Source organism: Barbatula barbatula (genome assembly GCF_947034865.1).
Source record: "Barbatula barbatula genome assembly, chromosome: 13".
Lineage (NCBI taxonomy): Eukaryota > Metazoa > Chordata > Actinopteri > Cypriniformes > Nemacheilidae > Barbatula > Barbatula barbatula.
Window position 1 is genome coordinate 19,537,955 of NC_136776.1, and position 26,309 is coordinate 19,564,263.

The 26,309-nt window shown below is 39.7% G+C and overlaps 3 protein-coding genes across 7 annotated transcripts; 1 reads left to right on the top strand and 2 right to left on the bottom strand.

The window, feature by feature from the left end:
- Positions 1-164: 164 nt before the first annotated feature.
- Positions 165-17,458, bottom strand: kiaa1614 (KIAA1614 ortholog). 2 transcript variants are annotated; one of them, XM_079470674.1, is made up of 12 exons: positions 17,202-17,458; positions 15,740-16,170; positions 15,287-15,333; positions 10,999-11,940; positions 10,429-10,498; positions 9,368-9,508; positions 5,216-6,354; positions 4,308-4,449; positions 3,769-4,021; positions 3,235-3,359; positions 1,779-1,951; positions 165-1,112 (listed from the first exon to the last, which is right to left on the bottom strand). In XM_079470674.1, exons 4-12 carry the CDS (start codon positions 11,903-11,905, stop codon positions 919-921), a joined length of 3,144 nt encoding a protein of 1,047 aa, XP_079326800.1. In that variant the 5' UTR covers positions 11,906-11,940; positions 15,287-15,333; positions 15,740-16,170; positions 17,202-17,458; the 3' UTR covers positions 165-918. The 2 variants fall into 2 exon arrangements, with proteins under 2 accessions (XP_079326800.1, XP_079326799.1); XM_079470673.1 differs by lacking the exon at positions 15,287-15,333 and having other exon boundaries at positions 17,202-17,439.
- Positions 15,808-22,685, top strand: plekhb2 (pleckstrin homology domain containing, family B (evectins) member 2). 4 transcript variants are annotated; one of them, XM_079470677.1, is made up of 9 exons: positions 15,808-15,978; positions 16,083-16,264; positions 19,010-19,061; positions 19,249-19,401; positions 19,541-19,643; positions 19,733-19,772; positions 20,015-20,101; positions 21,097-21,214; positions 21,320-22,642. In XM_079470677.1, exons 3-9 carry the CDS (start codon positions 19,025-19,027, stop codon positions 21,451-21,453), a joined length of 672 nt encoding a protein of 223 aa, XP_079326803.1. In that variant the 5' UTR covers positions 15,808-15,978; positions 16,083-16,264; positions 19,010-19,024; the 3' UTR covers positions 21,454-22,642. The 4 variants fall into 4 exon arrangements, with proteins under 4 accessions (XP_079326803.1, XP_079326804.1, XP_079326802.1 ...); XM_079470678.1 differs by having other exon boundaries at positions 15,855-16,264; XM_079470676.1 differs by lacking the exons at positions 15,808-15,978; positions 16,083-16,264 and adding an exon at positions 18,631-18,727 and having other exon boundaries at positions 21,320-22,685.
- Positions 22,601-26,296, bottom strand: LOC306902260 (vacuolar protein sorting-associated protein 4B-like). The gene is made up of 11 exons (XM_079470675.1): positions 26,039-26,296; positions 25,497-25,608; positions 25,205-25,355; positions 25,067-25,122; positions 24,545-24,664; positions 24,310-24,466; positions 24,064-24,212; positions 23,905-23,986; positions 23,605-23,824; positions 23,382-23,522; positions 22,601-23,310 (listed from the first exon to the last, which is right to left on the bottom strand). Exons 1-11 carry the CDS (start codon positions 26,057-26,059, stop codon positions 23,209-23,211), a joined length of 1,311 nt encoding a protein of 436 aa, XP_079326801.1. The 5' UTR covers positions 26,060-26,296; the 3' UTR covers positions 22,601-23,208.
- Positions 26,297-26,309: the final 13 nt, after the last annotated feature.

Here is a 26,309-nt window from a genome sequence, read left to right on the forward strand (position 1 = left end):
CCTTTTGCACATCTTGTATTCTCCTGTATTACATCAAATCTTTTCACAACTGAAAAGATTCAGTCGTGGGCACTTGGAAGTATATATATTTTCGTATGGCTTCTTTTAGTAAAATTATTCTAATGTATATTGATGCCCCCTTTTAGGAATAAAGAGAACAAAGTGTCCCACAAAATCCAGATGTTTTATTTCATAGGAACACATATAAATAAATGTAACAAAACAGAATACATTAGGTTGGTGTCATTTGGTGTTGCATGTACCGTAATACTGATTTGATTATGGACAGTAGACTAATGGTATCAGATTGCACAGTGGAGGCGTTTTATTGCACCAGCTCGCGGAGATGCATGGAATTCATTTACTAAAGAGCATTTTGAAGTTATAATCGATGCAACTGCAGCTTCTGTACCTCTACGTTGGTTGGCATTCTAAGAAAAAATGCTGGGTTTATTTTTGCATTGCATACAATATAAATTGTATTTTGCATTAGCGTGTAGAATTGGCTTTACATCATCCAACCCTTTGGATATAGAGAAAAGCAAAATCAATTTGTTTCATTGATGTTATTGAAAACATTGATCTTTATGTCAAACATATTTAAGTTTGAATGCAGACCATCCAAGCTCCTCATAATTTTATAATGTTTATACATATGTGCTTCAGAAGCTTAATGCATTAGTTTTGCCCTTCGCTTTAAAGGAACAGTGTCACACCATCATTGCTTAATAGTGCACGAAATGTTCCCTTAACCGTCTTAACTACAAACACCTCGAGCAGTAAAACACAACATTGCCAATTTCACACACAATCTCATGGCTGACTTCATTCCTAACACTGTTTGACAGTTATCGATTGCAGTTATTGGATGTTACTGAAACAGTCGATCAGAAGCTCTGTGTGGTCTGATCTCAGTTTTTAGCGCTGGAGTCGTCTATGCTGCAGAACGCGGATGGACGCGGTGCTGTTCTGAGTCATTAAACGGGTCACCAAGTCCAAACTCAGTCCAGAAACCTTCTCCCCATTCACCTCCAGAATCTCATCGCCGACTCCGAGCAAACCAGCGTAGAGCTTTTCAGTGTTGCTGTCGCCCATCTCTTCAATGTACACCCCTAAAATCACAGATGGGATTTATATAGTCAGCAATGAGGGGAGAGAATTTAGTAACTCGACTTGCTTACAGCACCAAAAGGTTGTAGAGTTTAAATGTACTGACATTTTATAATGTAGGTTTTGTTAAAAGGCGAATGCCAAAATTCAGAAAGCAACTGATTGACTTTTAAATGTATTAGTACTTGATCAGATGTACATTACATTATAAAGAGACACATATGCATAATTCATTCGGCAGATGCTTTATCAACACAGTATACAACACTAGAAATGTATCTTGAAGGCATAAAATACGTTTAGGAATCTTAAAAAGTGTTATCAAATAAAAATATTCGTAGAAAATCTTTAACTAAATGATAATGAGAAATGTTTTGCGCAATAATAAACTGAAATAAGTTTCAGCTGAGGCACTAAAATAACTAAAAAACAAATAAAAGATAATATATGAAATAAAGAATATATATATATATAATATATAAGCTAATTAAAATATGTAAATTACATTAAAACTAAACTATAATAGCTCTGCTTCAGGCACCAAACAGTTCATATACTGTATGCATGCTGAAAAATACACCAACCTGGCAACTCAATCAATAACCATCTTAAATTAGCTTACTATGAAATCTGAGCATATCATGTGAATATCAGAGGGGGTCTCTCACCAGAGTCTGGCCTGCCTTTGCCCCGTGAGATGAGAAAACCGAAGGGACCATTTGGAGGTCTGGAGAGCTCCAGAAGGATTGTGCCGTCAGGGAAGGCCCGAGCCACACGACCCACCGAGCGCACCGCACTGGGCCGCCCTACGTCCTCTACACTCAAGGCACGCTGGAGGTCCCTAAAACACACATACACACAGATTAATTTACCATAACCACAAAAATGCAAAAACCATGAATCCATGATGAATGACATGCATTCAACACGATCATTATTTTAAAGATATTATGATTATCTTTATTTGAGTCTCCTATGATTGAGAGACTAAATAACAACAGTGCTCATACGGATGGCTGTTTTTGACCCTTGTAGATCAGCATGTCTTTTTCTGACTCGCTCTCTCAGATGCGTCCGAGATGCCAATAATAGCATCTCTGAGTAACAGATCCTTGCGTTCTCATTGGCTCTTGAGGAAGATGATGTAAGCAGTAGTCCTGCTCCAGTCACTGGGGCTGGAATTTCCTCTCTCTCTCTCTCTCTCTCTCTCTCTCTCTCTCTCTCCCTCTCTCCATCTCCTCACACATACAACTCACTCATATAAACACAACATCACAACAGCAGTGAAAAACACACTACAAACCCCCCCCCCCCCCACACACACACACACAAACTCTTCTGGAAAGACACGCAAGAAGCTGAATTTAGCAGCAGAAGTACGTAGAGAGCTGATCATTCCAGAATTCCACTTATGTCTTTGGCAGACCCACGCACCTCTATTTATATCCCCTCTCTCGCTCTCGCTCTGAGCCAGTCAATGGAAAACACTTGTCCTGTTGCACAACATGACAGCTGTCTGGACCTTGCAGCAGTATACTGCTTGCTTTACAGAACAGAGCATTTACATTGTAACCTTCCAGTGCTATCAATGAATTCAGAGATGTTAATAGACAGATTGATTATTCATCAAATTATCATGATTACACTGTATGTATGATTAAGAATAAAAAAAACAGCTAGTCATAAAAGATGCTAATAGTGTATAATTTCAACATATGTCTTATTTCATAAACATTATTCTTATTTAATGGCATTTGTGTGTTCATATTATACCAAGGTGATACAAAGAATACTATGGTTTCACCATCATGATAGTCTCTGAATCTATGGTATCGTAATTGTGCTATGCTGAAAAACATGGTATTACCATGGCACTTTGAAAGTAAACCTTATTTTAGGGTATAGAGTATTATTTAGTATTATATTTTACATAAATATACAATAAATGATACAAAACATTATATTATAAGGATATCTTATTATAATATAATGTATTATTATATTATGTTATGTTTGTAATGTTATCTAGTGTCATCTCATGTTATACAGTATATTCCTATATTTCATTATATTGTCAGATATTAATTATGTTATGGTTATGCTGGGTGAATTATTGTGCTGTACCTGGTGAGTACAGGGCTACAGGGCTGTTCTCCTGGACTGTATGCTGAAGATCTGTCTGTTTTTTTCCTAGTGATCTGAAGGTTTTGAGCGGAGGAGGATCTTCTCAGTTGGAGAAACGGAGACCCCTGGTGGTGAGTCATGATACAGTCAGATTGAATATTCATCACTTGCACTGATCAGCCAGCATTGCAAATAGCTTATTCATTTTTAAACGATAAAACTATAAGAAAACACCCAATATAATGCAGTACTTTCAGATCTCTGGGAATGAGAACAAATATTTGTTTTGCGATTTTGGCTACTTAAAATAGTAACCCTTACAGAACTTCAATAGATCAAATGGTCATAATGGGAATTAAGTTGGTTTTAATTGAAATGCTGTGGGATGTTATCTAGAGGATGTGAACCATACATCTAAATTGAAAGGCACTGCATTTTGTACATTGGTAATGATTTTAATGGTGAACAGATGAGGGTTCATAATGGTATTACATTTTACGATTAAAGTAAAAAAGAAACAATTAGAGCGCTAACCAGGCGGATGGACTGTAGTGAGGGAGCTTTCTTCAGCTGACTATGGTGTCTGTGTGTTGGGCTGGGAGATGTTGAGGGCGAGGTTGGTCTTGGGTTCGAGGTCAAGTTGGGTTTAGGGTGAAGGCTGAGATGATCCATGCTGCTCGAACGTCCTTTTCCCAGCAACCCCGCGCTGTTCAGTCCCATGGCCGAGAAGAAGCGCCGCAGGGACAGTTTGGACCGACCCTCCCGGTGCTCAGCATCTGTCCCTGCTCTAAAACACAGCAGAGTTATTTCAGTACCAAAACATTATCATAGGTTTGAATGAGACACAATAAGATGTTGTGATTCTTAACCAATAGGGGGCAGTACAGCTTTAGAAAAAAATAAATCCTGCCCCATATTTCTCCTGACCTACTTTGAGACTAAAGTGCCAGAGAAATCCGTACCACGAGCCCGGAAATTAAATATTTCGGAGACTGTACGAATTTAAAGGTCCGAACAGAGAGGTTATGGGTAGACTTTCCTGCAGCTTCTGTGAATGTAGAATCTGTTCTTACTGTGAACGGTTTGGGCTGTTGGCCCTGTGAAGCACTGATTTGATTGGTCCTCGGACATGTACGTCATTCAGAGGGCTTTGGGTTGATTCAGCACTGCCGGATGTTGCATCAGATCCCAGCGGTCCTGGAGCTTGCTCCAAATCTGCAGGACATAAATGATGGATAAAGCAACCACAGGCTCATTTCCATAACGTACTAATAATACACATAAAAATATTTATTAATAATAATAACATTTCACTATTATGGTTCATTTTATAAAATGAGTAACATTCGTCTCCCTCATATTTGGGCTGTGACAATATCCATACAAACTAAATGATAACACCTTGCTGACTGAGAAATTTCAGCTTGACTCTGGGAAAATCTTTCATTTTTAGATTTCAAAATGAGGAAAAACTTTACATTATAAAGGGTACCTTAAGGGTACCTTCAGCTGATAGAACATTGCAAAGCAAAGGTCATGAATTCGGCCACAGATGTAAAAATGTATAGATGTATACATCCTATTCGGTTGTTATGTGGTGACGTAAGGAAGGCCATTTCCGGGTCCACGGTTTACTAACATCACATATTTAAGTGGAGCATTATTAACTCACAGTATACACTACAGTCTCCAGGTTTGCAGAATCTCAGACATCAATATTTGAGTACATTATGAAAAATTAATCGCTGACTGGCCATGTGGGATTTCGTTATTAAGATAAAGGTTAGAATCGTGGTTTTCCGATAGTTTTACAGCCCACCATGAGCGTAAATTAGCATTTTTTGTTGTTTGCCTATGGCATCTTATTGACCCCAGAAACAGTATATGAAGACAGTACGTGAAGACAGAATAAACAACCGAATATGAATCAATTGTAAGTAAATCTACAATGTATATTTTTGGGGCACTTGAATAAACTAACCTGTCGTTTGGGACCATTCCTCCCCTTGTACGGGTAGGTTTCTTGTTCTGGGTAAAGAAGGGCTCACCACCAATGATCTATCTTCCCAGTAACCCAACCCAGCGGAGGCCTGCTCCTGAGAGAAGCTCTCCACAGCACCCCCTAAGTTAACGGACTCCATGTGCACAACGCAGTACTCCGGGGAAGAAATGCGGGCGACCCTTCGCTGGCCGCCGGAACTGCCTTTGGAGCTTGATTTCAGTGCAGATTTTTTAGGTTGGAGAGGCGGAGGGGTCAGTTGGGGAAGGTTGGGTTGTTCTCCTTTGGGAGGCAACGGAGGAGCCACAGGGAATGTGATTTTCATCTGTCCTGGTTGTTCTGTGGCATAGGGATTGTGCGGCAATGTCATTACTCCGTTTGTCAAACACATCTGAGTTCCGTTGACCGCGAGTTTGTCGCCGTCCATGAGGCCGTTGACATACAAGGGTTCATTCTTGGTCCTAACCTTCTTCTTCAGCTTCTGAAGCGTTCCTTTAGCGCTCAAATAATCCACAGCGTTTGGCGGACTGCAGTGCGTTCCGTCACTCTGGACGATGGCGGGACTTGTCGTTCCGATATACGTCTCTTTAATCTGTTCGATACGAACCAGGCGATTGGGAAGGGTGGGAGCCACCCAACACGGTATTTTCTTCCCTCCGACTTCACCGTTTGATACCGGGGCTTTCGAGTTCAAGCTAGCCCCGTGTACATCATGCAGAAGCGTCCCACAGGAATTGCACTGCCTGTTCGCCGCCGGACTTCTGTAATGCCCGTTGCCGTTCACCAGACTCTTCTTGGCTTTGGCCTTCCAGAATATCGAACCTGTGTCGGTTTCCGTTTGACAGCCGATGTAAGAAGACAAACTGGGTTTAGACACCAGCAACCCCTGGGCTCTTTCTCCGGCCCTGCGGCGCTGGCGAAGTCGCTCCAGGTAGCGCACTTCGGCATCCTTCTCAGATTCGTCTTCGAAGCGCACGCGTGTGGGGGACTGGCCGTGTCTGCGCCTGGTTCCGCCCGCAGAGTCGCTGCTGGAGGAGTCACTGAGGTTGCCAGAGACCACCGCCACGCCCTCCTTTCCCGCAAGAGGAGCACGGTGTACGCCAACCCAGGACAGCAGCTCCCTGTGGACACACAGACGTGTATGAAACCAGATGCATTCTTGTGAGCTTACAACCAGACTGTACATGAAGAAACAGGCGCATGCGGTCTATCTCACAGCATGAGGCCATGAGGATAAAAGCATGTCAGGAATGTGGAGACCGTGCACGGTGGTACCAAAGCCGAATTTCAAAAGGAGGTCGAGCTGGATACATCAGATAAAATCTATTCCTAGTTGTATGCAATGAAGATGTTGTTCAATGTAAATTATTACATTAAGCATTGCTCACAGTTCTTGAACCCTTGGGACTGTGTAGAGCAGTGAATGTGTGTTAAACAGTCGATCCCGAGAGAGGCAGTTAAGTTCACCCTGAGCAAGTCGACAGCAGCACACCCGACATCACAGATCTGTTTTCCCGTCAGGGATGAGCGAGGAGGGAATTAACAGAGGAGAGCGAGAAGAACAGCTGCTGATATGACAGGTGTAGCGGAGCTGAAAGTGGTTTTCTCAAAGATTTGGTTTCAAGCAATTTGACAATAGTATTTTTACCAATTCGTCTGAATTAAACCCTATACAGTGGGGGAAATAATTATTTGATACCCTGCTGATTGTGTAAATTTGCCTGCTTACAAAGAAATGAAGGGTCTATAATTCTTTATGGTAGGTTTATTTTAACTGATATCAACCAAAAAGATCAAGGAAAAAATTTATATAAAGGTTATAAATTGCATTTCAGTCATTGAAATAAGTATTTGATCACCTAACAACCAGCAAGAATTCTGGCTCCACAGATTATGTGCCTATCTGGACCACAGATCTGTCCTTTCACTTTAAGAAAGTACTCCTAAGTCAGCTTTTTATGTCTATAAAATATCTTCCATTTCAACCTCTTCACCACAATGGTCAAGACCAAATTGGTTTAAAGGATGTCAGGGTCAAGATCGTAGACCTGCACAAGCCTTGAATAGGCCACAGACAGAAGCTTACCGAGAAGGAGACAACTGTTGGTGCGATTATTTGGAAATAGTAGAAATTCAAAATAACTATCGATTGCCCTTCGTCTGGAGATCCCTGCTAGATTTACCCAATGGGATAAATATGATCATGAGAGTTGGGACCAAAGTTAGCAAGCAAACCATTGGTAACACGCTATGTCACAATAGATTGAAATCCTGAAGCACCCGCAAAGTCCTCCTGCTCAAGAAGGCCCGCCTGGCTCGTCTGAAGTTTGACAATGAACATCAAAATGATTCAGAAAAGGCTTCGGAGAAGGTGCTGTGAGACCGAAATTGACTCCTGTTTTCAGATGATCCCAAGAACACCATCCCTACAGAGAAGCACAGTTTTGGAAACATAATGCTTTAGGGCTTTTTCTCTGCTCGGGTACAGGATGACTTCACCCCTTTGAGGGGCTGAGGGGCGGGCCCATGTACCGTAAAATCTTGGACGAGAACCTCCTCCCCTTCACTGGATCACTGAAGATGGGTCGTGGATGTGTCTTTAACATGACAATGTCTAAACTGCCAAGACTATCAAAGAGTGGCTTAAGGAGAAGCACATTAAATATCCTAGCCAGTCTCTAGTCCTATAGAAAACCTGTGAAGGATGCTAAAACTCCAATTTGCTGAGCGACAGCCAAGAAACCTTAAAGATTTACAGAGGAGTGGACTAAAATGTATCCCGACATATGTGCAAACCTGGTGACCAACTATCAGAAATGTCTGACCTCTGTACTTGCCAACAAGGGTTGCTCCACCAAGTACAAAGTTATGTTTTGCTCGGGGATCAAATACTTATTTCACTGATTGAAATGCAAATCAATTTATAACCTTTATATAAATATTCTGTCTCTATCAGTTCAAATAAACCTACCTCAAAAATTATAGACCCTTCTTTTCTTTGTAAGCAGGCAAACTCAGTTTTTTTCCTGTGTAGCGACTCGATTTGGCAGATGCTTTTATGCAAAGCGACTTCAACCAAAACAATTTTTTAATCTTGTATTCATCTTCATGTCATTTCAAACCTGTGTGACTTCTTTTCATCTGCAGAACACAAAAGAAGATATTTGGAAAAAAACAAACCACATTGACTCCCATTGATTTCCATTGTATGGACACAAAACCTCTGAGACATTTCTCAAAATATCTTCTTTTGTGTTCCACAGAAGAAAGAGTCACACAAAAGTCTTAAACAACACGAGGGTGAATAAATGATGACAACTTTTTCATTTATGGTTGAACTGTCCCTTAATAGCATCAAATGTGTGCTAATTTATGAATAGGGAGAAAAAGGTGAATATAATTTTTCTCTATGCATGCCGCATTTTGTTGTTTCATTTGATCTGTTCCGGATGTCATCGGAGCAAACGTGGAGGCGGACGTCCGGGGCGGTTCACCCGTCTGTCTTTGTGTGAAAGTGCTGAGGTAGAGAACAAAACGCCGGATGGGGAAGCGGGATTTAAAGGCACTGACCGTGCGTGTGTTGTATAATACAAGTTGTCTTATGTAACATGTCAGGCCAAAACAGTTGTCACTCTTTAAGCTTTTCATATTAAAATTTTCAAATTTAGACAAAAACTAGCGGTATAATGACTTTTTCACTACTGGAAACCTGTGGTCATAAAAAGAGAAACCAACATCAATATTTTTAGTTTACAAAACTCTGCTAAACTAATAAAAACAGTGGAGTTATCAGTTTTGAGACACATAAAATGAAGATACAACTTGATATTTTTTAACAACTTATTTTGTCCATAGTTGTGGGTTTCCAACAAGCTGTGAAATACAAACAAGCACCTGTTGCTTCTTGAAACACTTGCTCATCTCCCCACAATACAGCTTACGCTTTACACCCCCACACAAACACAAACAAGCTCTCAAGTGCGAGGGTTTCCATGTTTCGATCTGCATAGTTCTTTATGTAGACGCCCTCCCTTCCCATGATGCTTAAGCTTCTAAAACAATCCCCCCCCCACCACCTCGAACCCCCAACGAACGACAGACAAATATTAAGAGACAGAGTTATAGGAAACTTACAGGTTGTCCCTCTGGACGGGCAGGATGGTGTGGTCGGCTTTGAGAGGGTTGGACCGGGCCTTCATACGCGCTCTTTCCAGCAGTCGCTTGGCCTGCTCGTGGCGAGGGCTCAGCAGAAGGTCGTCGGCCAACACAAAGGCCCTGTGGGCCCGCCGGAGAGAGAGAGACAGAGAAAGAAACACGTCAGCTCCTGTGTAGAGTCGGGGGGGGATTAAGTGGAGCGGGCCGTCATCACTAATTAGGCTGACGGAGGTTCAGTGTGTGTGTGTGTGTCTGTGTGTGGTTTGTATTATGGGTAAAATAAGCTTATGTTAATGTAATCTGTTACAAAATTATAGGAATATTACTCATAAATACATATTTTACTTAAAAAAAGTAAAAGTATGATGTAATTTGAAATCATAACAAATCATAGTAATGGAAGGGGTCATTCTTATTAAATTTTGCTGTTTGGGTCCCAAAAGTAGTGATGCACTGATGTGTCAGTCGCCAATATTTATCAGATGATTTTTATTACCCCATTTAATATCAATTTATAACACCATTTGCATTTTGGCTACAGATTTCCTGGGTTTGCTTTCTAAATAAAATACTGGAAAAAACATGTACAAGTGCAAAAAACAATGAATGTGTGTGTTGTGGTGTGCACTAGAAAAAGTGAAAGAAAAAAGAAAACTTTCAACGTTTAGCAACAACCCTTTAAATGAAATAAATAAAAGTAAACCTACTGGAAATTTCCAGGAGCATGTTGTCTTGGTTTTCCAAAAAAGGTTGAATATTATCAATTATATTCTAAAACTGCATGTGTCATTATTTCAGAGATAAGTGCAGAGCTATTTCCCTTGTTCCTAAGTGGAGTTAAATATGAGGAAGAGGCAGGAAAAGCAAATGATACGATCAAACGTTTTCCCCTGATCCCACGTTCCCTCGTGTCTTTTTAGAGTAATGATGGAACCGTAATTGTGAGTCGCAAATCAGTGGACAGAATCACTCAGGGAAGCTAAATCTTCTCATTGTGTGCGAATGACAGTGATGCGAGCGCATTCATCTGTGTTGCCCACCTTTGACTGCTCTCGCTACCTTGAAGGGATATTCCAGAATCCAGATCACTGTCGTTCTGGCCACAGATACCTGCAGAAACAGATTGAGATGGATAATGGATTCCCTATATAGTGCCCACCATCCCAAACCAATTGTTTTTGTCATCTGGAATACATCGGTTGTAATATTAAATTTACCACATTTGTTGAAACGTTTTTTTTTTTCTTTAACTTTACATTATCTTTTGTCACCCCAGGTTAAGTTATCAATCTATAGACAATTTCAGTTATGTGATTATTTTTGCATTTATTTTTGCACCCCCTGTACCTGTACCGTTTTATGTCTTATTCTTATCCCACTGTTCCCTCATATCTGGATTATCCGTTGTTCATGCTTATATGACCTCTGTCTTATTAAGGAGGTCGTGTGCATGTTTATAATCCCGATGAGTAATACGGAAACGTGTTGTAGCAGACAATGTCATCTCATCTTTCGCTCAACATGCATTAACACCTGTCTGATATGTTGGGATTAATTCTGTTACGCATGATATCGTGCGTTATATCGGATTTGGCAGAATGCAGATTTACCTCTGCCGCCAGTGTGCGTTGAGTCTAGACGCTGTTCCGGGTTTGTCCCCTGGCCGCCCTCGTCGTATTTAGTCTGGGCTTTCTGCAGCATCTGTTTGAGAAGGCCACGGTTCATCTCGACCCTCTCGGCCAGTGACAACGAGCTCCCACCGCTGCACACACTCTCCAAGCTGTCGGCTCGCCAGAGTCCGCTTTGCATCGTCGATCCGACCTCGCCGTGATTGTACCTGCGCAGGTGGCTCTCCAAACTGTCAGATCTTTGCAGTTCTCTTGGGAACCTGTGGGCCATTTTGGAAGCAACCGAACACAGGGTTCCTTCGTCTGTCCCCACAGGAACATCGATGTTTGGAAGCACCATCTTCGGCCTACCGGATATCCAGAAGCACTTGGATAGTTTATCAGACGGTGAAACAAGGTCACCTTGAGTTCCACCGACATCACTAGACAGGTTTTCCACACTCGCTCCTTCTCCAAGTCCACGTGGAATTGCAAGCATGGGTGTAACATGGTCATACTCGCTTCTTTCCAACTGAGGCTTCGACTTGCGAGGTTCCATCTCCTCGTCGCTGCTACTAGAGCCCCAAGCGTCGGTGAGAGCATATCCCAACATGAAGGTCCCTGGAGCCATCCTCTTGCCCGGGGTCGCACTTGCGCTTTCTTTCCAAATAACTTTGCGCTCAGCGAGATACTTGACCTTGGACTGCAGAGCTGATACTGCAGAGCTTTGGGTTTGTTGGGTGGGAGGCAAGGAGGGAGTAGATGAGGAGCCAGGCTCTGGGCCAAGGATGGAAGGACGACCATCCTCTGCCTGCATGGGTTCCGGTTGCTCCCTGAGATGGGCGAGATCAGCGTTTTGAAAGGTAGCAGGCAGAGGTTCGGCATCCTCAGATGTGACTGCATCCTCCATGGTCAAGTCGGAGAGTCAGAGGAGCATTATAGTGGCTGAGGAGATGGAGGAATACAATCAATGTTGCTTAATGTGCTGATATTTTATCAAATAAACGTCCATTGTTAATTAAATGCATACAATTATCATAAATTTTTTAGTTGTTATTTAACAATATTAAATTACAAAACATTTTCATTGGATTTACAAGGTGAGAAACATCGGCGTTACGCTCCGGTTACAAGTAACACACATTACATAACCAGACTGCTTTTTTGAAGTATTAACAATGCATTACTTTATAAATGCACACATTAATATTGGAGTTATATTTTATCTGGTTTTTCTAATAGATAATCCTGCGATTTCTATGATGGAAAAATTCTCATTATTTTGAAACCTATTTTTGTGTTTAGCTGCACTATTTATTACAAACAAAATATCTAAATATTTATCAGAATTTTCTTTATTCATTACTATAAACTTAGTATAAGTATGAATTGTATTATCTTATTTCAGAATTCCTCTAAATTGTTCTCCTCAGTATCAGAATGAATAGTGAACGTTGTGATTTTATTTCAAAATGAACCTCTAAAATACATTTCTAAGCCACAGCATATCCACACAAAAGTACGAAGATCTCAGATGAGAAAAAAAACACTCAATACTTTCCATACAAGCAATGCTATTTAGTTACATTTTTAAGGAAGAAATGTAATATTTAAAAACATTACTTTTAAAATTAACTTTCTTCAAAGACGGGTAGAGCCTCTTTTTTCTATTACAACATTCTTCGCAACCCTGACAAAAATCTAGAAGCAATATATAGGTATATAATATAATATAGGTTAATGCATGCATTCACATTCTCTAACAGGCCTCAATTCATCAATATCACATAATTCCTGTGAAGGACAGGCCAACCGCACACATTCTTCATTTAAATTGTGTTCTGGAATTTATGTCTGAAACAATTTTTGATCTTAAGGCTTTCCAAACACTTGTAGGCCAGCGGCTTCAGCTTCCAAAAAGTAGTTTCACTGCGACCAGCAGCCGGATACGTGTTCTGAGAATAATGCAGGTTTTACACTGCAAAAGAGAATCCAAGGCACTTTATTCACATCATGGCTGATCACAAAACCACAGTAAAAAGAGCTAAATATCTGCCATCAGTTCTACTCGCCCCGCTTCGAACAATCCAACACCCCTTTGTTTCTGGAGGCGGGGTTTACAAGACGTATGCAAACAGCCTCTGCTCACGTGGCCACAAAAACAACAAAGATGTCTGCAATGACGAACGAGCGTTATCGCAAGCGCATAGCTGTGTGTTTATTTTTCTAAAGGAAAGAGACACTATGGTCTACAGCTTTAATATCTCAATAAGCAGCCATCATTTTAATAATTTTTATAAATATAATGATTTACTGGCTGTTATTATTGCGTAATGTTTAATGCACAACAATACTAAGGTGCAAATAGTAACTATCTGCCACTATTCATAAGTTAAAATCATCTAACTGCTTAATCCAAAGAAAATAGGCCCTACAGCTATTTTCGGTTAGTGCAAATAGCATAACGCTAAGAAATTTTGCGATTTTCACTTAGTGTTAACAGAACTTACTACTATTTCAACTTAGAGTAAGTAGCATCTGACTTTTTTTAATGAAGACATTATATGACCTCACCTTTCCCACCGAACGGGTGGCGCTAACATAACACACCCACCTATTACGTAATGGCCATGGACCAATGGTGTTTCACTTCCGCTTCTTAGTATGTCCCGGTGCGTGCATATTGTTTGGCTACAAACTAAAATGTATATGCTTTTACATTACAAAAATAGTACATACTTTTAGTGCATAATATAAGTAGGCGAATTGGGACACAGCAAATGTGTAAGGTTGGGAGAAACCAAAAATTTAAGGGGATGAGGGGAACCCAATAATGGGATCAACCCTTATAAGATTCAATAGCTCACCTCAACCAAAGAAAGTTGCCAAACCCAAACATATTCACATAAATGAAGTTAAATCTAATTCTGTATCAGCCCAGGAGAACTGGTTGCTTTCAACTGATAGATCCAATAAGCTTCCCTTTGCAGAGGTCTTTGTGGTCCATCACCCTTTCTGATAGTCCACCTTATTAAAGGCCTGAACTCTTTTTTGATATCCTTTCTGTTCTAAACGATTTTTCATATCTGCAGCCGTGCAATTGAAATGTGTCTCTTGATCACTTATACGTCTTAGTCTTTGGAACTGACCCAATGGTATACTGTCCTTAAGGCTTTTAGGGTGAAAGGTATTTGCATGGAAAATGCTATCGCAGTCTGTAGCCTCTTTAAACAGTGAAGTATACAGATATACATCTTGATCTTTATTAATAGTAATGTCTTAAAAATGAATTTTCTCTTGACTGTATTCCAAACTCAATTAGTTAACCTAACCCTAAACAGCACCAGACTGCTTTCAAACTGCCAGCCATCCTTAAAAACTCGCTGTCCTCAATTCGACAATTCCTAAATGAATAAAACTGACAAAGACGTTCAGGTGTGAGGAACATGCGTTGAACAACTGGCAAACATTGTCTTAAATCCCTGGAACATAGAACAGAAAAACCTAGGTTTCTTCTGCGGGTTTCCTCTGTGTTTTCTGGAAGATTAATTTGATTTAATTGTTCTTCTCTAATGAGGACAACGGTGCTGAAGGTTTTTCCTCCAGGTACCACAAATATGTCACGCTCATATACGCTCCACTGTTTGAGCGCGGTTAACTTGCTTGAATACACACAGACACAAACAAAGCAATGGAATTAAGAATCCTTAAAAAATCATGCAAATCTAAGATTTAAAGGGACAGTTCACCCAAAAATTCAAATTCTAGTTGATCTCATGTCATTCCAAACTTGTATGGCTTTCTGTCTTCTGGAGAACACAAAAGAAGATATTTTGAAGAATGAACACTGGCCCCCATTTGACTTCCACTGTTTGAACACCAAACCACTGAGACATTTCTCAAAATAATCTCTAATAAGAAAAATGAAATTATGTCTGTATTCCTCAAATTGTCAACAGTAGTGGATCATAAAATCAAATAGTTTTAATCATGTTTTAGTAATAAAAGGGTCTTAATGCGTAGAAGCTTGTGATCGTCTTGCGTTTATAAGCCCGCTGGCACTGACCCCAGCGCACATAGAGGTCAACGTGTCGAACCAGGAATAAAAACACAATAATCTATTGTGGGAAAGGGTCTCTCGTAAGGGACCACTCAAGGATAACACAAGCACGGGTCAAGAAAAACTGTTTCGAAAGTTATGACTCGGACACAGGTGCCCGTGAAAGCTAGAGCAACAGTTTTGACTTTCCCATTACACACGTACATAATCTGTTCTTTTCGAGTGTCTTACCTCGTTCTTCCTTCACCTTTCTGACTTCCAGAGCGGCCGTGTGAACCCTGTTAAACACCATTTTAAGATGTTAAAGAATCATATTTGCTTAAAAGGAGCAAAAACAAAAAAGCAGTCGGACAAATCCCATCGTGATCTAGATTCACTTGGCCTTTTCAAAGCTTCACACATTTCTCTCTCTCTCTCTCTCTCTCTCTCTCTCACTCCAGCTGTTTCATGGCACAAAAGTGAGGAAAAAGTATGCTTGGTACACTCCCACTTTTTAAGGAAGCAAAGCTGGCTTCATAAACCGTTGTCTCATCTACAATCCCCGGAAATCACAAACCACACACACTGCTCCAAACACTCCTCTCATGTCACCCGGTAAGGGACCAACTGTAAATGTTGACTACATGTGCAAAGATCACCAGGTTACTATGGAGATAGTCATGACCACCTTAGAGACAAACTGACCTGTGAAAAGTTTCTATTGGTGGAGCTGACTGGATAACTCCGCCCACCGGTGGGAGGGGTGTAATCCTACCCTTGAATTTTGGGAGGAACGGAGATGGAAGAATTTGTAAATGCTGAGTAGAGGAAGTTCAGAAGTCTCCAGGCACATATTCCGGCTGCCAAGGAATTTCCTTTGTTGATTGTGAACGTGGAGCGGCCGGCTTGCCCTCGCTCTTCATTATGTTTGATGACCTAGACATGTCGGTGACCTTCACGTTAAGACAATGTCATCTCAGCAGATCGTGGTATGGTCTCTGCTTTGATTTTTTGAAGTTACTTAAACGCATGATTATTTTTCTTGCAGTACATGATTGAATTGCTGATCTGGGACCAGTTATGCAGAAAAGCCAGATGTAACAGAGACCACTGGATTGGGTCCAAGGACGCATGAACTGCAAGACAAAAAAAATGAATAGACCTTCTCATTTGTGCACTCCATGGAAACAGACACAGCCCTGCCTAACCTTGTTCTAGTTAAAGAGGGAAGTATGTAAACAACACTTGCTACGACCAAATTATATTAAATATTTGAAAAAATTGTTGTTCCAAACAAATTCAAGTATTTATGTATTTTATATAATATATCGATTTTTTGATAGTTTTCGGTAAAATCTCAACAAAAAAATCTAAAAACTGACTTTTAACCTATTTTATCAAATACAAACATTTTATCATTATTTGAGTTTAAATACATTTATAATTTCACTGTGGATTTGGACGACAATTAAATATTATTAAAGAAAAAACTGCATACAAACAATGCAACAAGATAACCGTGCATGATTTCCGGTTCATTGCTTTCAGGGCAAACGTTGCAAAACGTTTTTTAAACGGAAACGGTGGTGCGGTTGAAACCTTGATGTGATGACTCAAGAGTTGAACTGTGGGCCATTGTTTGTGTTCTTTTTTAATACATTTCGGAAAACGTAGCAAAACGTTGCCCACCGGTTTGAGCTTGAACATGCCCCTGGTGGTTTTTTTCTTATTTTTATTTTCTTATTAAGTTGAACATCATTCAGCGTTCAGCCATCTTTTCAAAGATTTTTATTCTCCATAAAATTGTTGCTGAAGTTCTCCAAAGCTTTTTAACTACAAAACCGCTGCAGTGTGATTCAACAGAAAGTGAGAGAGCAGCTCCGGGTTTCAGCTACCCGAATGATTATCAATCAAAATGAATAATATATTTAATATGGCTAGTATAATATAAAATAATAAAATATGGTTTTAATTTCTATAAGCCTAACAATATTCTTAATGTTGATGTCACGGCACTAAAAATAATCAGTAAAGCGTCACATGTATTTATTCATAAGGCCTGTTTTAAAAAGATGAACTTAGTAACAAACGTGTGAAATTATAAACAAAAATAACTCCAACAAATAGCACAAGCTGCACTCTAATGACACACATCTCTGACACTTACCTGTCAGTCTCCTCCCACTACATGATTCCAGAGCTTCCCCAGGATGTTATTGTTCTCTGAAGTCTTCAGAAACTCTGATTTAACAAACGAAGGAATTCTCAAAATCAGCACACATCTTTTCCATGGGGCCCCACTATTGGTTCTGATGGATAATCTGCCCAAAGATTATGACCAGCCATTGGTGAGATACTTGCGTGAATCACTTCAATCTGGCCCCGCTGACCTCAGTCTCCAGTATGACTGAACGAGGCTCAGATGAGATTATTTTCACCAGCACTGCATGAGCTCAGATGTTCTCACTGATTTGTGACGTCACCCATTTCCCCAGCTGTTTGATTGGACACTGTCCATAAACTAAAATCAGATTATGTTTAATCTCGTTTGTTCCAAGACCTGTTGCGTCAATTGTTAAAACTGCATGTTTAAGTAATGTGACAAAATATTACTGTATCATGCTGTATCATCAAATATTTTGGTTTATAAATGTTGTACATAAATATTACAGCAGTAACAATATGGGGCACAGTGGCTGTTTCCCAGACAGGGATTAGGTTAAAGCAGGACTGGGCTTTAGTTAAATTAGGACATTTAAATAACACAAAACATCCCTGATGTGCATTTTGAGACAAAACAAGGGCACTGGTATATTTTATGATGCGAGCTATGCATGGTGTTTTCAGTTTACACAGCTCTAACATTTATTTTAGTCTAGGACTATCTCAAACCCTGCGTGATAAACCACGGGGTTCAAACAGTTAGCAGTGACATATCTTGAAATACATCAGTGCAATTGTTTTGTCTCAAAATGCGTAATGTTTTTTCTATGGCATGTTTGTAAAAACGATTTAAAAGTCCCAATTTAACTAAGGACTAGTCCTGGTTTAAACCAATCCCTGTCCGGGAAACCACCCCATATGTGTTGGACAAATGCCTTCGATTTATAGTGAAACTACGCCACCTAGTGGTGAGTAAAATAATCTTTCTAGCAGTTTCCAGTTTATGTGAGTTTAATAGAAAGAGGATGAGCTATGAGTAATGTTTTCTTTTCTATTACATAATGGTTTGATGATGATAGCTCACAAATTAATATCTGCCAATAAAAGTAAGAAAATATACACTCGTTTTGTACCCCTTTAGACGCCATTTAATATTTGGCCACGTTTAATTTCTATGAAAGTTAAAAGTCTCTGTGTTCTAATGTTTACACTGTTTTTATTGTTATGGATCATTACATTTTCTTCGAAAAAAAGTGTTAATTTTGAAATTCCTGAAATGAGTAAAAATAATAGAGGTAAAAACTATTTTTCGAAATAAGTGAAATACGCCAGTTTAATTAATAGATCATATAAATTGTATCGTTGAACGTTATCTGCCTTCGTTTCAAATATAAAACAAGCTCTTAATAAAAGTCTTCTTGATCATATGACGTGATGACATACGCCATCAGCTGAGCTGAGAGTAAAACGATGCTGATGTCACAGTGCTAGTCGGGCACGCGCTTCAGCTATCAACACACACCAAAGCGGGTACGGTTTCCTATTTAATTTATTCATTAGTCACATTTGACACATTAAGATGTCACAAAGTGTTCAAATATGTTTCCGGTTGGTTAAAAGATGTTAGGACGTTTGGTTCTTTGGGTTGTTGTTGTCGTGTTTTAGGGAAGCAGTCGAGCTCGAGCTAACGCAAAAACAAACAGGGAGTTTATCTGCGAATATTTACTGTCGAATATGTACAATATTACAAAATTATATGTATACGTCATATAGGAGTAAATATCCTGTTTTTGTATTTGTATTTTTGTATAGGTAGTTCATTGGAGGATGGCGTTTGTGAAAAGCGGGTGGCTGCACAGACAAAGTGAGTTTACTTTATTAATAAAGTAAACAAAAAAATTTTGGTTGTGTAAATATTTAATGGATTAAGTGTAACTTGCATCATTACATTTTTTTTACATTTAGTGAATTTAACTGACCCGCTCAGTAGTTTAGTACTAAACAAATGAAAACCCTTTTTGATAGTTAGTCTTATTGTCGTCTTCTCTCAGGCACCATCTTGCGTCGCTGGAAGAGGAACTGGTTTGACCTCTGGTCAGATGGACGTCTGGTCTTCTACGATGACCAACAGCGACGGGACATGGAGGATGAGATCCACATGAAGGTGGACTGCATCAACATCCGCAACGCTAATGCGTGTAAAGGTGAGCGTGATGTACACTTCATCTTATGCCTTTTTCAATCTGTGGGAGGTGAGAAACCGGGACACGCTTCGAGTGCCTTATGTGTCTGGTCTGTTTTGTTAATATATCAAGTTCTGTCGATCTTCATTGTTTATTGCAGAGCTCACGGCGCCTGATGGCAAGAGCAAAGATTCCCTCCTGCAGATCGTGTGCCGGGACGGACGCGTCATTAGCCTCTGTGCAGACAGTGCAGACGATGCATTGTGAGTCATTCAAAACTTTCGCCCAATTGTGAGCACGATAAATAGGTTCACAGTAGCACAAAAATCATTGTTTATCTTTTATCTCTCAGGGCTTGGACCATGGCTCTACAGGATGCCAGAGTCAATATGGTGAGTCACCGCGTGCTTGCACAACCTTTTTATAGGTGGGGAAAGCAAACACATGTTTACCTTTCCAGGAGCACGGCCTGGAGGGAGTCAGCAAACTTTTCCGTGCTGGTTGTGGGACAGAATATGTGTATATATGGGTTAAAGCTCGATTTTGTTGTGATAAATATAAATAAATGATCCAGAAGTAACAGGGACGCCTCCTGACATGATTCATAAGAACTCTGTGTTGTTTTTGTTTGTAGGTCGTGTCAGCCAATCAGGTTGGTTTTGCTGAGGAAGTCATGGCATCAGCCCCTCCCCCTTACTCTGAATTAAATCCGACTCCACAGGTAATGTCACGTGAGGGGTATTTAAAGGAATGTGTCAAATAGAAAGCAAACTCTAAATGTGGCATGGATGCATATGTGTATTATCTGTTTGCTTGTAAACTTGTTTGACCAAGAAGGGCAATTGAGGTCAGTTACGTTTTACAAGCGATGCCTCAAACACAGACCGTCATAAAAGTGTGCTGTGGTCATAATCAGTAAAGCGTCACATGTATTTATTCATAAGGCCTGTTTTAAAGAAAACCATTTGTTTTGGTTTCAACTATCTGTGGCCTGTATCACAAAGCCGGTTTGAGTTTTAACTCGGTAAGTTCGCGTTTAGTTTGAGCATAGGTTTCGGGCTCAAGGTGGAATGGGTTTGAGCGGGTTTCGTCGCTGTGGTAAATGGCTAATCTGCAGGTTTTATTCTGGGTTAGAGATCGCAAACCAAAACTGGACCAATCAGCCCTGAGAAAAGTGACGTATATTCAATTTCATATTAATTCTAATTAAAAACACATTCATACAATTATTATATGAGTTGGTAATTAATATTTATGAATGAATATTAAACATAGCATTTAAATTAACACACTATATTTGTATTGTATTACTGTATTGATATAGTCGGTAGCTGCCTTCTCAAAGCTTCAACCATGTTTATTCCTGCCTTGTAAATGTGTTTCAATTCATGACATTTTTTCTTAATGATCTCTTCATCTTTGACAGAGTGACTTGCGCTGATACTCGCTAGAAGTCGATCAAACTGATGATGCTTTCCATGTTCTGTGTGTGTTTGCCGCACAAACTCTGGATCAAACCTGAGTTGACAGAGAACGTTTATACGCAGCGTTGTGCTACAGCTGATCCTGATCTAAACCAGGTTGGGTTCGTCTGGTTTTGTCAACTCAAAACGTACTTCGCAACTCTGTGTTTGTTCACCTCGCTTCTGATACAGGCCACAGGTAACATAAAAAAACCACATCGCATGCATGTTAATTTGCTCCGTTTCTGTTTAGGTGTACTACCCTGATGGATATGGAGGCTATGTGCCTCATCCTCCATCTTACGCCACACAGATGGTGTACGCCGCAGACGGACAGCAGTATGCCGTCACCTATCCTTATCAGTATCAAGGTAGTAGGAAGTTGGTTTACCTTCGCCTTGTTTTATTATGCCATTGTTAACTTGATCTGGGTTTTAACAATGTGGCATTCATCGATTATTATGATTTATTTTTAGGGGGTTATGCACCCGGCGTCAACAATGTTGTTGTGCAGGAACGTCGCCGTGATGACGGAGGTGACATCGCTCTGGGAATGTTAGCCGGCGCTGCCACAGGATTGGCCCTCGGCTCCCTATTTTCTGTATTCTAATGTATTTATGCCAACCCGGCCTAACCCGTGACCTCCTTAAATATCCTACAGCCTATTTAACTTTCGTCTTTACACATTTCCAATACAACACGTACTGTAGGTGTGATATTGTACCTAGGGGTTGTGTTCGTTTTTTTGTCTGTGTCAATTGATCAATTTGGCTTTGTACCAAAAGCATAGAAAACCTGTTTGCTTTGCAAATGTAATCAGTGGGTTTTTAAGGACGTATGCTAAATTATTGACTATTAGAGTCGAGATATTGATTATCTCTAAGGTTAATAGATCACCATTCTCATTAGCTGTCTTTTTGTGCGTCGCTCTTATTAAGTCCAAAAATGACATTATACTAACAATAGCCTGTAATAAAATCGTACAGACCCTGAAAAATGATGGAATTGATCATAGGCAAACCATATGTAATATATACATAGTTTTATTGGTTGGAAAGAATTGCTTCATGGCTACATTAAGAAAGAATGACACTAAATCTTAGATCTACTTTCCCATAATTCTCCGCCTTTCCTTGTGCATGGCCTTTTTAACATTTTGTTTTGACATGTTTGTGCATAATGTTTTCTCCCTTTGTAAGATATATTTATTTAGTTTGAACTGGTGTGTTTCGTCTTGACTCCTGTTTGTGCATGGATATACATTTTATTTTTGCTTAAAGGAGTTAATGTAAAACTTTCAACCGTCTCAAATGAACTAGCACAATTATTCACAACGTTTGTGACCGAACTCTTTAGGTGAAATCAATAAGGGAAAATTTGGTAATGATACACAGCAGTAATGTCGCATTGATTATACTTGTAACATTTACATATAATAGTGCTATTGAATTTGAACTTTGTTGTTGTGCTTTGAACTTGAACATGCACATTAATGAGTACATAAACTTCAATTAATGTAATACAGAATGTTTGTATGAGAAGGAATTTCAGATCATGGCTTTGATTGAACTCTCGTTTGCTTTGTGAAACTTATCTTTGAGTTTAATATACTTCAATGACTATGAAATACCTGGTCACCAATTATATCATATTATGCTCTTTGTGCATTATTGCATTGCCGGTTCAACTTCAAAAGTATGTCACTGCAACATCTAAATAATTTGTATAATCCACCAATATATTAAATTGTGTTATTTAAAGTATTAAACTAAGATGTCCTTTTGCCTGTTTGGTCAATTATGTCAAGTGTCAGATATGTGCACACCCTTTCACAATTGTTTTGAAATACCAGCGATTTACATTATAATGCAGACATCTTTTCAGCACTTTAGTCTGTAATTTACCTTTTATTTTACAAAGTAGGAAAAAACCGAGTAGAAAAATAATAAAAACACTTAAAAAGTTGGTCAAAAACAAGAAAAACACTGAGTTTTGACATTATCAGCCAATCCACAATGTATTCGCGTAAAAATTGTAAACACAACCTCCACTGGTTTCACATTCTGGACCAAATATAGTAAAGATTTTTATACTTTTATTTTGTAGTAAGTCAACATCTGACCAGCCTTTAAGGCACAAGTAACTTCACTCATAACAAAGTGTTTCAATGTCCAATGCTTATTGTCAAAGGCTGACTCAAAAGATATGAAATTACATCATGATCTGAAAAGAAACAATACATCTGTTTTTGGCATTGTAAACACAATGGAAAAATATAAATAACTTCCACCATTTTAAAGAATTAACAAATCCCTGCACAAATTCTAAAGCTGGAACGACTTGATATCCAGAAATATCTGTTGGTTTATCCTTCCTGCCCAAAGTCTTCTGTAAACTTCTTGAGCTTCACCAGATCTTCCTCATTCACTGTAGGCTTGGTTCTCTCTACAGACCTACACATGTCCTCCTAAAGAAACCCCACAAAGATCAAATCCAAGTAAGCTCTGTGAATTTCTGATAAAGCATTATTATACTTACCAAACTAACTATTGGCTCCAGAAGTTTATCACTGGGCACGTCCACCCAGGTCATGGGTGCTGCATTAGGGTCGTTCGGAGAGCAGGGAGTCAAGAGGTCATCCACGGCGACATCAGGGTTGTTCCACGCTTTGCCCCTTACCTGTTAAAACAAGCATGTGAGGCGCTTAATCTCTGCTTTGGGATTGTTAAACTAAGGACTAATAATAAAAGTGCGTTTGTACCTTTTTAAAATGGGTGGACGACTGAACTGTACGAATGGGCTGCATCAGGGCGTCTCGCACCATGATACTGATGTCGGCACCAGAGTAACCCTCAGTTTTCTTCCCCAGCGTGATGAAATCGGCTTCCGTGAGGCTGTTGGGGGTGGAGCCAAGGTGGAGCTTGACCATGAACGAGCGTGCGGGTTGCTCGGGAAGAGGGATGTAGATGCGCTTTTCGAACCTGAGCAATATCAATAAAAATTAAACGAACGCAAATAAAGAAAAATACAGAAACCTGTGTAGACAGAAAAAGGTCAGTACCTTCTTCTGATGGCAGAATCCAGCGTCCAGGGGATGTTGGTTGCTCCGAGAACCAGAACTCCCTCGTTGTCGTTTCCCACACCTTAGATTTTCACAAAATAGGTATAAGGGTCCAGAAAGTAAAATCTCAGGACCTTGTTCCAGCTAGAGTGACATTACCTTGCATCTGGACCAGGAATTCCGTCTTGATCCTGCGAGCCGCTTCGCTCTCGTTCTCGTTTCTCGAGCCGCACAGAGAATCTATCTCATCGATGAATATGATGGAAGGCTTGTTTTCACGTGCCAGATTGAACAGATTCTTCACCAACCTGAAGATGACAAAACCATGTAAACCGGTAAATAATCAGATCTCTACTCCTAAAATAATTGTAATATGATCGTGTTGTCTTTAAGTCCCCATCGTACTTCTCGCTCTCTCCCAGCCACTTGGACACCAGGTCTGACGACGAGATGGAGAAGAACGTGGAGTTGTTGGCCTCCGTAGCCACGGCTTTAGCCAGGTAGGACTTTCCCGTTCCGGGAGGTCCGAACAGTAGAATCCCTCTCCAGGGAGTCCTTTTCCCTATGGGGAAGGGATGGCAAAGTTTAGATCAGTTTGGAAAGACCTGTGTGCACATGTTAATGATTTAACCCATCATACCCGTGAATAGATGGGGGAATTTGATTGGCAGAATGACGGCCTCTTTAAGAGCCTCCTTGGCTCCCTCCAATCCAGCAACATCACCCCACTTGATGTTGGGTTTTTCCATGACAATGGCACCTATTAAATAAATAAATATTTTTTACTTTGCTTTTTGGCTTCTTTCCTAACTAAATAAAGGTACCCAAAGGGATAGTTCACCCAAAAAGGAAAATTCTGTCATAATGACTAACTCTCTAGTTGTTTCAAATCTGTATTCTGTTGAACACAAAAGAAGAATTTTGAAGAATGTTTATAACCAAACAGTTCTGGTGCACCATTGACTAATATAGTACCTGTTTTCCTGTTATGGTAGTCAGTGGTGCCCCAGAACTATTTGGTTACAAACTATCTCCCAAATATTTTTTTCAGCAAAACAACACAATGTATACAGTTTTGAAACAACTTGAGGGCAAGTAAATAATGAAAGACTTTTCAAGTGAACTATCCCTTTAATAAGCGATACTATTTTTATCATTTTACCCTGGAGTTGATTCTTGAATTTCTTTTTCTCTGAATCACCGTCATCACTGTCATTCCTATAAAGTACAAATTGTTATAAGTATGTAATGTATTCGCTCTCTGTGATCTCCGCAGACTCAACGTGAAATGGTTTCTAACCCTTTGTCATCAGACTGAGGGACCTTCACGGGTTTGGACGGTGGCGCGCTCTCCTTCTTCTTCAGGTACTGTTTCAGCTGTTCGGCTCTTTCCAGATATTCCATACATTTCGCTCTGATGCTCTGCTTGGCCTTGTCTCCCTGAGCTTCATCTGCACCATGAAACACAATGCATTACTTTGAATCAAAATACATCTAAAGTGTAAACGATGTAATAAATGTAGGTTCTGAATTGGGTCATCTATTGCTGTGCATGTCCAGAAGCAAAACCAAATAGATGTTAGACTGCTTACATTTGACCACGTGAAGAAAATACTGGATCGCATGTTGATAGAGGCGAAGAGCTTCCTCATAGTTTTTGGCTTTGTCCTCCTCTGACGCCCTACTGGCCAAATCTATGGCCTTCTGATGTACAGAAGAGAAATAAAAGATAATAACATTTACACATTTAGCTATTGTTATTGTTATTGTCAGACCTAGAAATGTGTTTTTGTTACATACTGTTTGTGTTAAATAAGATCGTGTTAAAGTGTAGTGTAGTGTATGAATAACAGGTTTGACCGGTGTAAAGACAGACTGAAGAATGCATGGCAGACATAAGTTAAAAAGCTTTAAAATGCATTAAAAAGTTAAGAAACACGTTGTCACATTTAGTTTACAAGCTAAACATAAAGACCTAATGTGCCTGCCTAGCCAACATACGGTAAACGGAACATAACGATAAATACATCGTGTATATTCTTCGGAATATATGGCGATACATACATTAAATGTCCGTGAATAATTGACAAAACAATAGAAAAAACACACACAATAAATATAAAAAACGTCGTACCTGTAAATTGACATTCGTCATCGTTGTCGAATAAATCGGTCAATATATAATATATCGTACGTCTCTTGAAACTGAACTGATGGTTTGTTACTGCGTCAGTGGAAATGTAACAAATATCCACATTTTTTTCTTCAAGATTCTTAAATAATTCTAGAAAACTGTCTAGTCAAATCTCTGCGTACTCGAGCACTTCCGCGATTTCACTGTTTACCGTGACGTAACAGATGACGAGGAGTTGAGCTCCGCCTTTCCAGACACGCCTTGCTAACGT